This window comes from Lutjanus erythropterus, chromosome 7, assembly GCF_056507025.1.
Source record: "Lutjanus erythropterus isolate fLutEry1 chromosome 7, fLutEry1.hap2, whole genome shotgun sequence".
In the NCBI taxonomy this organism is placed as follows: Eukaryota; Metazoa; Chordata; class Actinopteri; order Lutjaniformes; family Lutjanidae; genus Lutjanus; species Lutjanus erythropterus.
This window is the reverse complement of record NC_139323.1, coordinates 13,258,142-13,272,083: the sequence shown is the minus strand read 5'-3', so window position 1 is coordinate 13,272,083 and position 13,942 is coordinate 13,258,142. Positions and strand designations below refer to the sequence as shown.

At 36.7% G+C, this 13,942-nt stretch overlaps 1 protein-coding gene across 2 annotated transcripts; it reads right to left on the bottom strand.

The window, feature by feature from the left end:
• Positions 1 to 7,543: 7,543 nt before the first annotated feature.
• On the bottom strand, positions 7,544 to 13,714 carry ociad2 (OCIA domain containing 2). 2 transcript variants are annotated; one of them, XM_084722795.1, is made up of 7 exons: positions 11,101 to 11,569; positions 10,934 to 11,018; positions 9,819 to 9,872; positions 9,658 to 9,705; positions 9,404 to 9,554; positions 8,374 to 8,445; positions 7,544 to 8,122 (listed from the first exon to the last, which is right to left on the bottom strand). In XM_084722795.1, the coding sequence occupies exons 1-6, from the start codon at positions 11,188 to 11,190 to the stop codon at positions 8,376 to 8,378; spliced, it is 498 nt and encodes a 165-aa protein (XP_084578921.1). In that variant the 5' UTR covers positions 11,191 to 11,569; the 3' UTR covers positions 7,544 to 8,122; positions 8,374 to 8,375. The 2 variants fall into 2 exon arrangements, with proteins under 2 accessions (XP_084578921.1, XP_084578919.1); XM_084722793.1 differs by lacking the exons at positions 7,544 to 8,122; positions 8,374 to 8,445 and adding an exon at positions 13,639 to 13,714 and having other exon boundaries at positions 9,368 to 9,554; positions 11,101 to 11,211.
• Positions 13,715 to 13,942: the final 228 nt, after the last annotated feature.

Genomic DNA, 13,942 nt, shown 5'->3' with positions numbered 1-13,942 from the left:
AGCAAACACAGCCACAGACTAGAGCTCCTGCTCTATATTTATGCTCTCAAACACACACATTTCTCTGGTAGCACAAAAACATATCTCATGTCTCAACATACCTCGCAAATTCTTCTAACAGAACGTTGCATGGGAGTTTAAACATTGTACATTTTAAAGTAACTGCAATGCGCGAGAAGGGATAAAGGTCAGCAGAGCAGAACTGATCTGATCAATGGTTAACTTGACTTCATCTAATATCACCCTGCAATTTCCAGCACACAGTAAGGATGCTGCAAATAGGAGGCTGATAGCCTGTCCAGGAAGTAAGAGATATCCCTGACAAAGGCAAGATTGTCCCATCTCATTTCACTGTGTTCCCTTCAATTTCTGCCACATATCGACTTCCAGCAGCCTGCAACAGTTCTGTTTGGCGTCCTTCAAACTCATCTTATAAATCACAGTTGCATCTAAAAATTTAGAAGAAAAAAAAAACTCAAGAATGTCTTGTCGCATTTTGCTCATTCTCAGTAACAGGCAGTGTGCTACAGTAAATTGGACAAAGGGGGAATAGCCTATATCTAGCTCCCTCCAACACTAAATGACAGGCCTTGCCCTGCCGTAATCACTACCTCTTGAGCGGAAACATTACTGGCTTCTTCCGAGTGAGAAGGGAAGTGCATAAACAAACACTATTTTTGCATGTTTCAACACATTTTCCTCTTATCTTTATCTTGCTCTGGTGGACATGTATAGTCATATAATATGAAGCATTAATGTCCCACCAGTGGATCTAAAAACATGGCAAAAACACCACCAACTCAGCTGAGGCCATTTTGAGGGCAAAGACAGGGTGGTTTCTTTGGCGAAGGCAGACCCAAACATCAATTATGCTCCAAAACCTCGCTCCCAAAGCCAAGGATAATCTTCCTCAGCAGGGCTCAATTATAGGTTATTTCTAGCTAGACTCAGTTCTTATTGTGTGCTACATTACACAAAGTCTTTCAGTGTAATCAATGAAAAGAATGCTTAACCCTTGTAAATCAGAGAAGGTGATGTTGTACTTTAAAGTACATTGCACTAGAAAGACAAGGAGACTTCTGTGAGTTAGAGAGAGAGATTGTTTGCAGAGATGGAGAGTTGCTCCTAATTCTTGATTCAGATGCTTTTATCCTTATTTTATTTTGGTTGTTATATACACTATTTACTTGTATGCCGGTTTTACCCATTTTTAGTTATTTTTGAAATTGCCAATGTAACACTTGCTTTGCTAACTGACACTTTATTTTTATATTATTTTATTGTTTTGTCCTGTGTTATGTAGAGCACTTTGTGATCGTTTTGAAAAGTGCTATACAAGTGCTTATTATGATGATGATGATGATGATGATGATTATTATTATTATTATTATTATTATTATTATTATTATTATTATTATTATTATTATTATTATTATCATCAACTTCTGACACAGTTTCACAACTATCATTCTTTACCAACAAACACAAAAAATAAGTATGAAAACAAAAAATTTTGTTAACCTGACCTCTGTAGACTACTACATACTACAATGCAACCCAATTTATTTTATTTTTTGTTTTATCAAGCATTTTGGGATAGAGTCACCACTTTCAACTATTTTCAACCAACTCATGAATATTTTTATCTTCACAGGAAGCCTTCATTGTAGTGTGTGAATTTGCCACAAACAGAATGAAAGGGCACAGCAATGCTATGCTATTGTAAGTGCTCTAGAGATACAATTTGCCTTGGATTCAAAACTCAGTGCAGGGCAATGAGACAATAAGATGGGTGCCAGCATACAGAGGAATTATTGGTTGGGAACAATATTTACTTGAACAGCAAGGTTAATTTGGTTCAGCCAAATTTAGGTGCAATTCTGCAAAGTACTGTTTGTTCAGTTGTCAAGTTAATAATTTAGCCATGTGCAAATGCAAACAAACATACACACACACCTGGATTCAACTGGTCAGACTAGGTTTAGATAAGAGTCCATCTACTGTAATATGGCCAAATAAGAGACGGCTAATTTTTTATGACATGGAGTGCTCAGATAGAGAGTCAATTAGGATTTCCGATGAAAGATAGATCAAGGAGCATAGAGGCAGGTACTGAATCATCCTTGACATTTGGTCAAGCCTGTTAAAAGAGGGACACTTGTGCAATCATTCTTGAAATGACAATTTACCAATCAGTGGAACCAGGTTAAAGGTTAGAAATCTGGGGGTGGGGGGAATTAAAGGACAAAATAAGTTGGATAAACTGCTGGTAATATGAACACCCAAAAACTGTGCAGCAATCACTCACTACTACAGACTTTAAACATACCACAACTTTTTGGATTAATAGGATTGTGAGATGAAAACCCTAAATTAAGAATTGAATTATTTTTGTATTACATAATATTTTTGTAGTCACCACTGAAATGCTGAGTTAACAGTTAATCCTTGCAAGGGGCAGCTTAGTGAGGGGCCACTGTGGGGGCGTTTTACAGAGCTTGGGTTTTCATCCCCATACTCTTCAATGCCATTAATGTCTTACCAGATTAGAGCAAACACACTAATTCATTGGAATTAGGCCTCAGATAATCACAGATAGATAGCTATCTGCAATCTAGGGGGATTCCCTCTAGTTTGTGCATGTACAAGAGAATAAATTACACATCTGCACTGCCATCAGAAGCTTATCCTGGCAGGGCTGAAGGGGGATCAGCCAGTTGTGAAGACTGATGATATAGTAGACCCAGGATAGCACAACACTGCAAAGTCTTATGTATAAAACGCTTAAACTGTGTGTGCCACTTCACAGCAGTGCCACTGCAGTAACAATCTGACATGGCATACATGGCACAGCAAAAGTCACACACAATAAGAGGAGCAAAACTTTAGTTTAGTTTCACCTTCTTGTAATACAACTAATCCTTAAACTGTAAAAAACAAATTAGGGCTGCACTATTCTTGCTAAAATGTGAATCATTTATTGCACTCTTGAACACTCAAGTTAAAAAAAAAAAAAAAAAAAAAAAACTCGCCTGAGATGCTTGCTGTCTACAGGACTTTAAATACACAACATAAACATGTATCAAAGTGCTGGATTAAACTTTAAAGTCTCCTGTAACAAAAAATACCTCAAGTGTCTTTTCCTCTCTTACTTTAGAACACTTAATCAAAGTGATTATGCTGAACATATAAAAACTGAATGGCGATGCATTGTATAACATTTGCATTACTGAGGTTTGTGTGGCCTGGCAGCTGGAGTTTTGTGAAGTGGTTTGCATTTCCTATTGACGCAAGTGAATCTTCATCATTTAGAAATAAGATCACATAGACATAGCAGTTGAGATTTTTTTTTTTTTTTAAAGATTAATCGTACAGCGTTAATGCAAAAATGCACAACAAAGTACAGTATAGCGATATAATGATGAGACTAGATATCATCTTAGATTTTGGATACCATTGCAAATTGATATGGCATAGGTGTTGTCTTTTCCTGATTTGTAAGGCTGCATTACAGTAAAATGATGTAAATTTCTGAACTCACCAGACTGTTGTAGCCTACTAGAGGTGTAAGAAAATATCAGTACACTTAAGTATCACAATATTATGTTTTCAATCATGTATTGTTTCTCTAAAACACTCTATCATGATACATGCAAATATTTGTGGCAGTGGCTCATTTTGTGTTGTGTAAACCCTGACCCGCTAGATAATAGCAATGTTGTTATCTTCTCTGTTCTGATTGCATTAAAAAAAGCAAAGGTTTTAACACTTTATTAAACTCTTAACATTTATCCATACGGTGGTGTGTTCTTTATACTGTGACACTTTTCCTAAAAATTTGATTTAAAAAAATGTTATACATCTCCTTGCTTAGAATATTACAATATAGTGACTCTTATCCCTTGTATTGTGATACGTACTGTAATGTCAGATTCTTGCCAATACACAGCTCTAATCCCTACAATATAGTCACAATATCAAATGAGATATTTGGTCAATAGTATGACATTTCCCTTTGTCCATAATTTCTATGTTGCTGAATAGTTTCATCCAGAAAAATGCACAATTTTCTATAAGATTATCACTATTAGAGAATTTACGGTATGTTATTTTAGAGAAAATGTTTATCAAGACATATATCATATATTACAGCTCTGCCTAAAAATAGTTATATTATTCATAAGCCATATTTCCCAGCCCTACAGCAAAGTTCTCATTACTTGGACCATAGTCCACCCTCATGTGGGCCCATGAGTGAACACAAAATGACTTTTCTTCTGTCACTGTGCCTTCCTCTGAAGTAGTCTGGCCATCTCCACCTTCAGCCACACAGCAGACTGACCAGATTCCTCTCTGTCTGTATCCAAGTGCCACTGCTTGTGTCTCTCCAGAAAATGAACAAATGCTTCATTGTGTGTCAGATGCACGCTGAACAAGGAGAATGAAGTTCTCAGAGGAATGCTAGATGCAAAGCTGACAGTTCTCTCACTGTTGTATCAATGCATGGAACCACCATGCTTGGACATATTGTGGCTTATAGTCCCTTCAAACGCATCCACATTAAAGTGTGACCTCACACAAACCAAAGTATTTTGTTAGATATAAGCAAAATAACTTAACTTTATTTTACTGTTTTATGCCCCAGATAAATCTAGTCTAGTACATTAAAATACACTATGTTCACTGAGTTGACTGTGTGTGCGTGGTTATTTTGAAACTGCAGGTTAACATACCAAACAATTTTGTTGTGTGACATGACTAGTTTTTCCTGCAAAGCCATAATTATGACTAAAAAGAGAACCAACTACGTTAAAGTTGGCTAACAAATAGTGAGGTAACGTTTGTGGTAGCTTTTAGTTAGCAACTAGCCTGGTGTTGATACTGTAAAACTGAAAACTGCTAGGCTAATGTTGAGCAGGAGGCTAGCTAGCAGCAGCAACTTAGCTGACCAGCTACTTGTCAACTGTAAGTTAACGTTCAGCATACTGAATCATAGCAATGATAACAGCCCAAATAACCTATCTGTTTGGCAGCCACAAAACAAGTGACAACAGCAAATCTGTACGGTGCCTATGGTTAAACTTGCAAGGTAGCTAGGCGATTAACTCACACTAGCAGAGCAGCCAAACTCCTTCTTTAGCATGCTACCGCAGCCAATTTTGGTACCACAGTTGGAAAGCTAACGTTAACCTCAACGACAAAGTTAATCACGGAACTTGGCGTACGCCAACGTTAACTACATTAGATAGCAACCGCCATGTCCTCAATTACTTTAATGTTCGTTAGGCTGACATTACTCACAACTTTTTGTTTCCTCTCCCTTTAGTTGAGCTAGGTAGCTAGCTTGCAGACGTTCTTTTCATTTGCCGAACAAGCTTCAACGTCCTGGCCCTCCTCCATTGGAAGGATTTGCGTAGTGGTGTGATTTTTTTTTTTTCCTCGGTCTGTTTCGGTGTTGAGAGGGCTCCACTGTCAGAGCAGTCAGTAGCCTGTTTGTCCCGCCTCCTCGATTCTGATTGGCTGAAGTGGTGTACGCCTACATAAAATGCAGCTTTCTATTTCACCAAATACGTGGCAATCCTAAGAAAACGACCTGTTGATTGGATGACGTCCTAACGATGACGTTTACATGGGTGCACTTTACATACCAACCGGGTTACACCGACACCGGCAAGAGGAGGCGGCTACTTGGAGGAGTCGAACTGCAGTGACAGGTATATGAATCAAAGCCATACCAAGTTTTTGTGCCTTGACACATCACATGGCCAAAAGAAGGACTTATGTTGAAGTAAAAAATTATTTCAGCACCACTTTTAATCATTAAATTGTTAAAATTCTCAAAAAGTAGTGAAAATCTAAGTTTTTGGATTTATAATGTCAAAAAGAGAATACACATTTATAATTTAAACACTTTTACTCAATAATTACCATTTATAGGTAGTAAATAAAAATTATTTGATTGCTTATGATGCACTATAATGCAGTTATAGTTAATTATAGTTCTATGTCATATATAATTACATATATAATATACATTACAATTACATTATAGTGTATTAAAAACATTGTTTATAAATGCTAAATATTGCGGGTTCAAGTACAGTGTTATCAAATTCATGTGTACAATACGGGAATTTCACATGTTGTTTATTCACCACTGTGGGCAAGCTAATAAACTCTCACTTGCTTCATTTTTATCTAATTGTTAAAATTAGATAATTAAAATAGTTTATGTCATTCTTTGAAACCCAACAAGGAACTTACATCTAAATCTGCTGCCAAGCTTTTATAAGATTTTATATTATATTAACTGTACTGGCATCAAATCAACAGGGTCCAGTCTACCAGGGTGTTTCCCAAAGAGTTTGGACAGTGCAGTTATTAAGCCTCTTATTAAGCTTGCTTTTGTAATTAACAATTACAGGCCTATCACAAACCAAAATGATGGTTTTAGGAACAAATAATTTTCAATTTGACTTCGATTTTTACCAGACTTCAGCACTGAGAATACTCGTTTTTAGATTAAATATATTTGAACATAGACCGTGGCAAATCTCAGTTGCAGTGTTATCGATTGTTTCTGCTGCATTCAGCACAGTCATTCATATCATGTTACTTAGACAGGCTGGTATACTGGGTTGAATTTTCTGTCACAGTTCTACCTTTGTCCAGTCCTATGAACAATATATTGGTAATATATTTAAGTGAACAAAAAGTTCCCTAAGGATCAATTCTCTGACCTCTGTTCAATCTTCACACAACCCAGCAGCTGGAAGGATGCAAAGCAGCATCTCTTACCTTATGTTGATGACACAGTGACCATGGTCCTAAAACAAATGGCCAAACAAAGGAAAAATGCTCCTGCCAAATAGCAAATACCTTACTTTGAGTCCTAAAGGATTACAAGACAAGTTATATATCTTGGCATAGACGTCATATGATTGATATTTAGGCTGGTCTGCTGAAATGGTGTCTCTACAAGATTTTTCAGAAAAGAAGAAGTCAGATAGCTGCAGCCCATTTAGGGGTAAAAAATAATTACCTGAGTTCTTACTAAAACAAAAAAGCTAAGCACATAAAGCTACTTCTTGAGTCACAGCTCTGGTGTCAAAAGATTGATTTTTAAATATTTTTACTACTTATAAAGCTCAAAGGGCAAAAATATATCTCTGATCTACTTCTGTGCTATGAACTTTACAACCTGGGACTAGTTTGCTTACTAATCAAAAAATGAAAATTAAACATGGCGGAGCAACTCTAAGTCTCTATGTACAATATCTTGAAGTTTGCCCTGGACATATCATCTATATGGTACTTCAACCATGCTCTGTTGTGTAATTTTTAGGGCTATTAAAAGCTTCTTCATTTTTGTAAGTTGGATGATAAGACACCTAAAAAAAGAGAAGCTTGTTTCCATCATTCAAACATGAAACTCTGCTGAGACCTTCTTCGGAGATACCCGTCTCCAAACAGATGGTGATCTTTGGTAAAACAGGGAAAACACTCTACTCATTCTATGTAACAATGTCAAAAGAGACGAGACTTGTGTCAAATACACTGTTTTTTTCTTTAGTCAAAACAAGCAAATGTGAGAACAAATGGGATGATTATAACAAACACAGTCAGTTACATTTCCTAAAATTTGCACATTGTCCTTATTATGTTCCATATATTACTGAATGTCTATTTGTACATTCCTTATAATGGCCTGACTTTCTCATTGCTAAATGATGCTGAAAACTAAAACTAACTTGTCTCATATTTTAGGCAATATTATTTTTGTTTTGTTATTTTCCACAGGTATATTACAACTGATAATCAAACCAAATGACTTGTGCTTTATCCATTTGTTGCACTCCCCATAAGAAACTTTGTACTCCTGCAAATTAAGTGACACTTGTTCAGATAAAACTGGAACTTCAGTAAGGATTATCTAAGACTGAAAGGATGGTAGTGCCACCTAGTGGCAATTCTATGCATGGTTTCTCTTGAACGACTGTCAGAACAGTTTACTAATACACTTTGAACAAATTATATGCATGTATTTTTGACATTCAAGAAACAGAAAAGCTGCAACTTATACATCAAGGCTGGCAGTTAGTCCTTCATTTTTCAGAAGAGCCTGAAAAACAAAATGGAACACAAACAAAACAGTCAGGATATTTTAACATGAGTGTGTCTATATACAAAGCTCTACACTGCCAAATACTTGACCATGTATTGCAAATATTTATTTAGGACTTGCTATTTTACATGTTTGTTTTACCACCTAGCCACTTTATCTAGAATGTGTTTTTCATAGCATCACAGTTGTTTGCATTGTGCGCTACTCTGTATCTTTCTAATAGCTCTGTCAAAATATGATCCATTTACCTTTAGCTTTTCAATTCCTCTGCAGGTGCAGCTTGAGCCTTTTTCTTACATTCTTCACACACATGGTGGCATCTGTTGGCATAACTTTCCAGTCAGTGAAATTCAGAGGTGTAAGGATATGTTTTTTAAATCTATTTAAAGAGAAGTGTTGCAGAACAAAGATGACAGTTTACACGAGGCCTATTCAATTACTTTTTCACAGGGGGCAATGAAAAAAGTAAAGTCCAGGTTTACATTATGTCTGACCTGTAAAGTTAGGAATTAAAATGTGTAAGTGACTTGTTGTTTTAATATTAATAAATGTATTTATTAATGCATTTATTTAGCATCTTTTTTCCATTCAATTTGACTTTCCTAAATCCTCTTTGCTTCAGCTGCCTGAGGTAAAAATTAAAATACACGTCTCTGTGCTTAACAACAGACATAACCAATGAATGGAATCATTAGCCTACTGATTAAATGATGATCGTCCAATAAACAATGTATACACCCACATACTTAGCAGTTTTTTTTAAAACAAAATCACAGTGATTTGCTTTATTTATAAATGATCAAGGGCTAGATTGATGTTATTTGATGTTTGCAGCCCTTGGGCTGCCAACTGAATAGGCCTACATTATACAGCTTGAATGGTTTGTGGTGTAATATTGTTGGTCACTAGACGTGCAGTAGGCAATAATGGCTTTTGGCTTTAATTAAAAGCCATTTATCCTGTTAAATGTCAACAAAAAAAATGGAGCTACAAAAAGAATGTTATACTAAAGTCTTGTCTTCTTCAGATTATCACCCTGCTCTTAACAGAATATGTGCACGTTAGTAACTGTTATTACTTTAACACAGCATCACATGCCTGGAGGATAAGCCTCTGCCACGATAAAATGGATGAAAAGAAGCAGGATTTTGTGAGGATCTTTGATCCTTGATCCCTATCAAAACTGTGAGATCCTTAAAGGCACACTGGCACAATTATGAATGGTGCATTTACAAACAATACTGCATATACAACTTTGAAATTCAGTGTATTTCCCACCTGTGTCCACGACCAGGTCCAAAGCGACCTCCCTCAGCCCAGGGTCCAAATCCTCTCCCATCCTTTTCTCCAAAGCCAAGTGCCTGAAACTTGCTTCGACAAGTTCCAGCATACGATGCTTTCCCCACTGCATAACCAAGGATCCCAGCAACTGAAGAAAAGCAAAACATAATGAGGAACCAGTGATTGTAAAGGGATTGTTAAACGGTGTTGCTACTTAGAAACTGGAGTCCAAACTAGTGTATGGTACACACCTGCAAGTTTTGGAAAGGGACCAAATCGCTTTGATGCTTTCCAGACGCCTGCATGGAAATAAACTTGAACTTAAACCAAATAAGATGATTCCAAAAATGATAACATTACATGTGTAAATATGATGTGATAGAAGAAAAGGGTCTGAATGTCAGTGCTTTACCATTGTAGATAAGACCACCAGTGACAGCCATGCTTCCCAGAGACAAGGGAAGAGCTAAATAAAGAAATAAAACAAAGTCAAATAAAACAATGCTCTGGAGCTGATCAAATCTATACTGTAGAAGAATAAGAATCAAGTTTAAATTATTACAATATCCGTACAATTGACATACAAAGGTTCTGACTGATTAAAGACTGCAACTCCCATCCAGACTCATTCAATCCTGGTCATGGATTGATCCTGCCTGGCTTGGCATGAGTTCAATATGACTGAACTTTGTCCCATGAAGTAGTAAGACTTGACAATTTGTACGCCTTATTTGAGAGAAAAGACTGGACTGACTCCTAATTCAGGAAGTACTGATTGTTGCCATTTCATGATTGCAAGATTATGTAACCGCCTGGTCAAGTAGCAACTGCATGGCTGCCAGTGTGTGGAAGGACAGGGATAGAGGTTAAACACAATTAAGTGTTGACAGAGAAAACAGGGATCATTTTCAGATCGTGGAAACTTGATCGCAGCTAATTAGCCACGCTAAATTCTAGCAGCTTATGCCACATTATTTCTCGTCCTCCTTGCTTTTCAACGCGGCTCACCTTGCTACAATAACTCTAGTCTGATAGTAAGCCTGAGAACTGTGTGGGTGTGCATAACAGACATATCCTCAAATCTCTTGTTAGTTTTGCTACACCTGTTGGAGCAGGTCATTTTTAAAGTCAGAATTCAATTCAGTTAGGTTACTGTATGTTTATTTGGATAGCCTCAGGACACTCCCTACAGTAGTTCCACCCAAGATAGACTTGAAACCAAGTCTTCAACGCCAGAGTAACTTAAAACAAGAGCGTGGTCGAAATAAGTCTCTGAGTTTACTACAAAGGAGTTTTTTTTTTGAGAGAACCCAGTTTGAAGTCAGCAGAGAGGAATGTAAACAAATAGCGTTGAATGAATAGGGCGTTGAATAGGGTGCCATGAGACTGGTGCAATCATCTGAAATATACCCTAGTCAGTCATATAGTGTGGTCTCACACCACAAGTCATTTCACAGATCCATTGTTTGCTACAATGATAAAATAAGCACAAAGTGTATGTATGTGTCTATTGAATGTCCAGTGTACCTCTGTACCAGAAGCTCTCCTCCTGGCACTCTTTCCACACCTTTCTCACATCATCTCGGTGGATATGGTGATCACCCATGGGGCACTAGAAGACACACAGGACAGGTTAAGAGTCATATCTGGCCCACTATAGCCTGCATCGTCAAGTACAAATTATTTGTTCGTACCTTCCACTCTCCTTTCCCTGCAGCTGGACCAGCTGCTGGTGCTTCCTCAGTCTTCACTACTATAGTCTGTCCCGTCGTTTCAGAACTCATGATTCACAGGTTCCCAGCACTCTAGTTTAGAAACGAACTGTTTGAAATTTCTCAGGTACGTACTGTGGACTTCCCCTCTCTCGGTGCCTCATATCTATCTGATTGTAGTTGCTCCTCCCCGTACTATGTTTATATCTCCGCCCCGATGGGAAAAAAACAGGCCACATACGTTACAGGCTTTTCAAAATAAAACAAATAAGGCATTGGGTAAGAAAGAACTCTTAAGATATAGAATTGTGCATGAAAAATAAAACTGAATGATATATTCTATTTAAAATATGACATATTTTGAAAAAAAAAAAAAAAGTCAGAAGCTCTGTCATACAAAACTGTTTTTCCAACTGCAGTTTCCATTTGAAATGAAAGACACACATTATGTTTCACACTCACCCCTGTACACCCATGTGCACCTCCAAGTAAGACACACCTTTATTTGGAGTAGTTGTTTCTTTTATGCTATCGTGTAGCAGAACATTAGTCTATGGCTGCACTCTATGGTAAAAAAAATATATCATATTGTGATTTCAATCAAATTCACCATTAGTTGCAATAATAATTTTTGCATCACAATTTTTATTTTGATTTGATAAGATTTTAAGGCTAGAACATCTCTGCAGCACTACATTACTTATACTTATTATAATGTCGCTTTGTCACACATTTAACTTTTATCATAACATTTCAGTTCCTGCAATTTGGATACAGCCCTACATTAGAATGAATTTAAATATAATCAATCAGTCTTTCTGGTACTGTATATATTGTTTCATAATAATGGTATAGTTGTCATGGTTTGTGCAGGTTTTGTAAAATATTTTATAATGTACCACACACAAGCAATGTACATATGTATTGACAGCTACCTTAAAATCCATTCATATAAACTGCATTCTGTAATCATACCTATTGTATATGCAGTTTGTCATATTTGCCTCAAACCTGAGACAGTTGTTCCATTAATAAATAAATATTTCCATGCTTTATGATGCATCTAATTTTACTGAATGATATTCAAACTAAATATGAAAATATGTTATATATACTTAATCTTTATAGCCTATATTATTCAGTAAAGGAATACTGAAGCATACTCCTACGAGCCAAAGGTCAGTGCCCTAATATTGGCATAGATTCTCTGTCTTGCTCAGGTCGGGCCACGTTCCTCAGTTTAAGAGCAAGCTCTCATTTCACTATGCAGACCTTCCATTATTATTTTCTCTATAGACTATTAATTCAAATGCTCCTATTTCCAAACTATTCTTATTTTCTTGTATACTAAGCACAAATTCTGGAGAAGGGTCAAGCACAGTGAAAGCAATGCCCTGTATAGTAAATGTTTAAGGACCAGTGGATTATTTAGTGGCATCTAGCGGTGAGCTTGCATATTTATATCTCTGTAGATATAAAAAGCTCATTCTAAGGAAACAACAACACAATAATTCTTATTTTCAAGTGGTTAGCTATGAAAACGTGCTTATGAATATTACATAAACTGTCTTACATTTCTACCAATAAATCCCTGTATATCTTACACATTCGACCTTCAGGTCAAAGGTCAGCCTCTTTGATTACTACAGATCATTTTAATCATGAGGCACTCAGTTAATTATGAAGCTGGCGCTCAACAACTTAAAATTTAAAAGAAATAATTAAAATGCAATTAGTACATAAGTCCCATCTGCATGTGTTTGCATGGAGAGAAAACTGTTCAGTTTAATAGTTCAAAAACTAAATATGGCTCCCACCAAGATTTTTAATGACTGATTTGTGTTCATTTCCATATTTCTTTATTAATTACTTTGATGTAGATGTAGTTATCCAGTTTTTGTTTTTGTTTTTGTTTACATCAGCCTGGCTAATAGTATTTTAATAGCTGCAAAAAAAACAAAATAAAACAAACAAACAAACAACAACAACAAAAATACCCACTATCAGTCGACTTCTAAAAAACTAATAACAAAAAGTAGAAGTACATTTCACTGCTGTAAGATGGCACTACCAGCATTGCCACAGTGGTCTCAACAAACATTGCAGTGGTCAAGGCAGCAGACTTTAAAGGTTATATGAATTTACTAAAAATGGTGGCGTTCAGGGGGCAGGTCTTTTTTAATAAATTGACCAACTTGTGTTAACTTACTCGTCAAATATTCAGCACAGGTCACTAGCTACTCAATTGACATGATATACACATATAGTACATAGCAATGTTTCAGACTGAGACATCACCATAGCTGCATTTGAGTGCATTCATTCCTTTTCAATATTAACTAAGATTTAAGTCACCTGTCAAACATTACGCAGTAGCTAACTCTATAGTCTTTTTTTAAGACAGGACCTCTGCTCACATCCTAGACTTTAGCCGCCCTTTACTATACGGGGACAGAAAGGTTCTGGAAGAGTATCCCCATGCTATAAAAAATAAAACATAATTCACTTTAACAAACGCACCTCCAAAAGAAACGCTACCTCCGTCCGGCTGAGTTGACAGAGAACACACAGCTCCTACTCTGGGAGGTCAACTTATGACTAAACTGACCAATCAGATTTCATCGTGGGCTGGTTTTAAGCTTGCACGAGGAAATTCTGGTGATTGACGTGCTCATAAAAATCTCTAGACCAATGAATGACAAAGGTAGCGCAGCCTGTTTGGGAAATCTGACCAATCATATTTGAGTGTGGGAGGGGTCTATTTCTTTTTCCTCCTTCACATGAGATGACAGCTTGAATGGCCAATCAACAGTGAGTGTGGGCG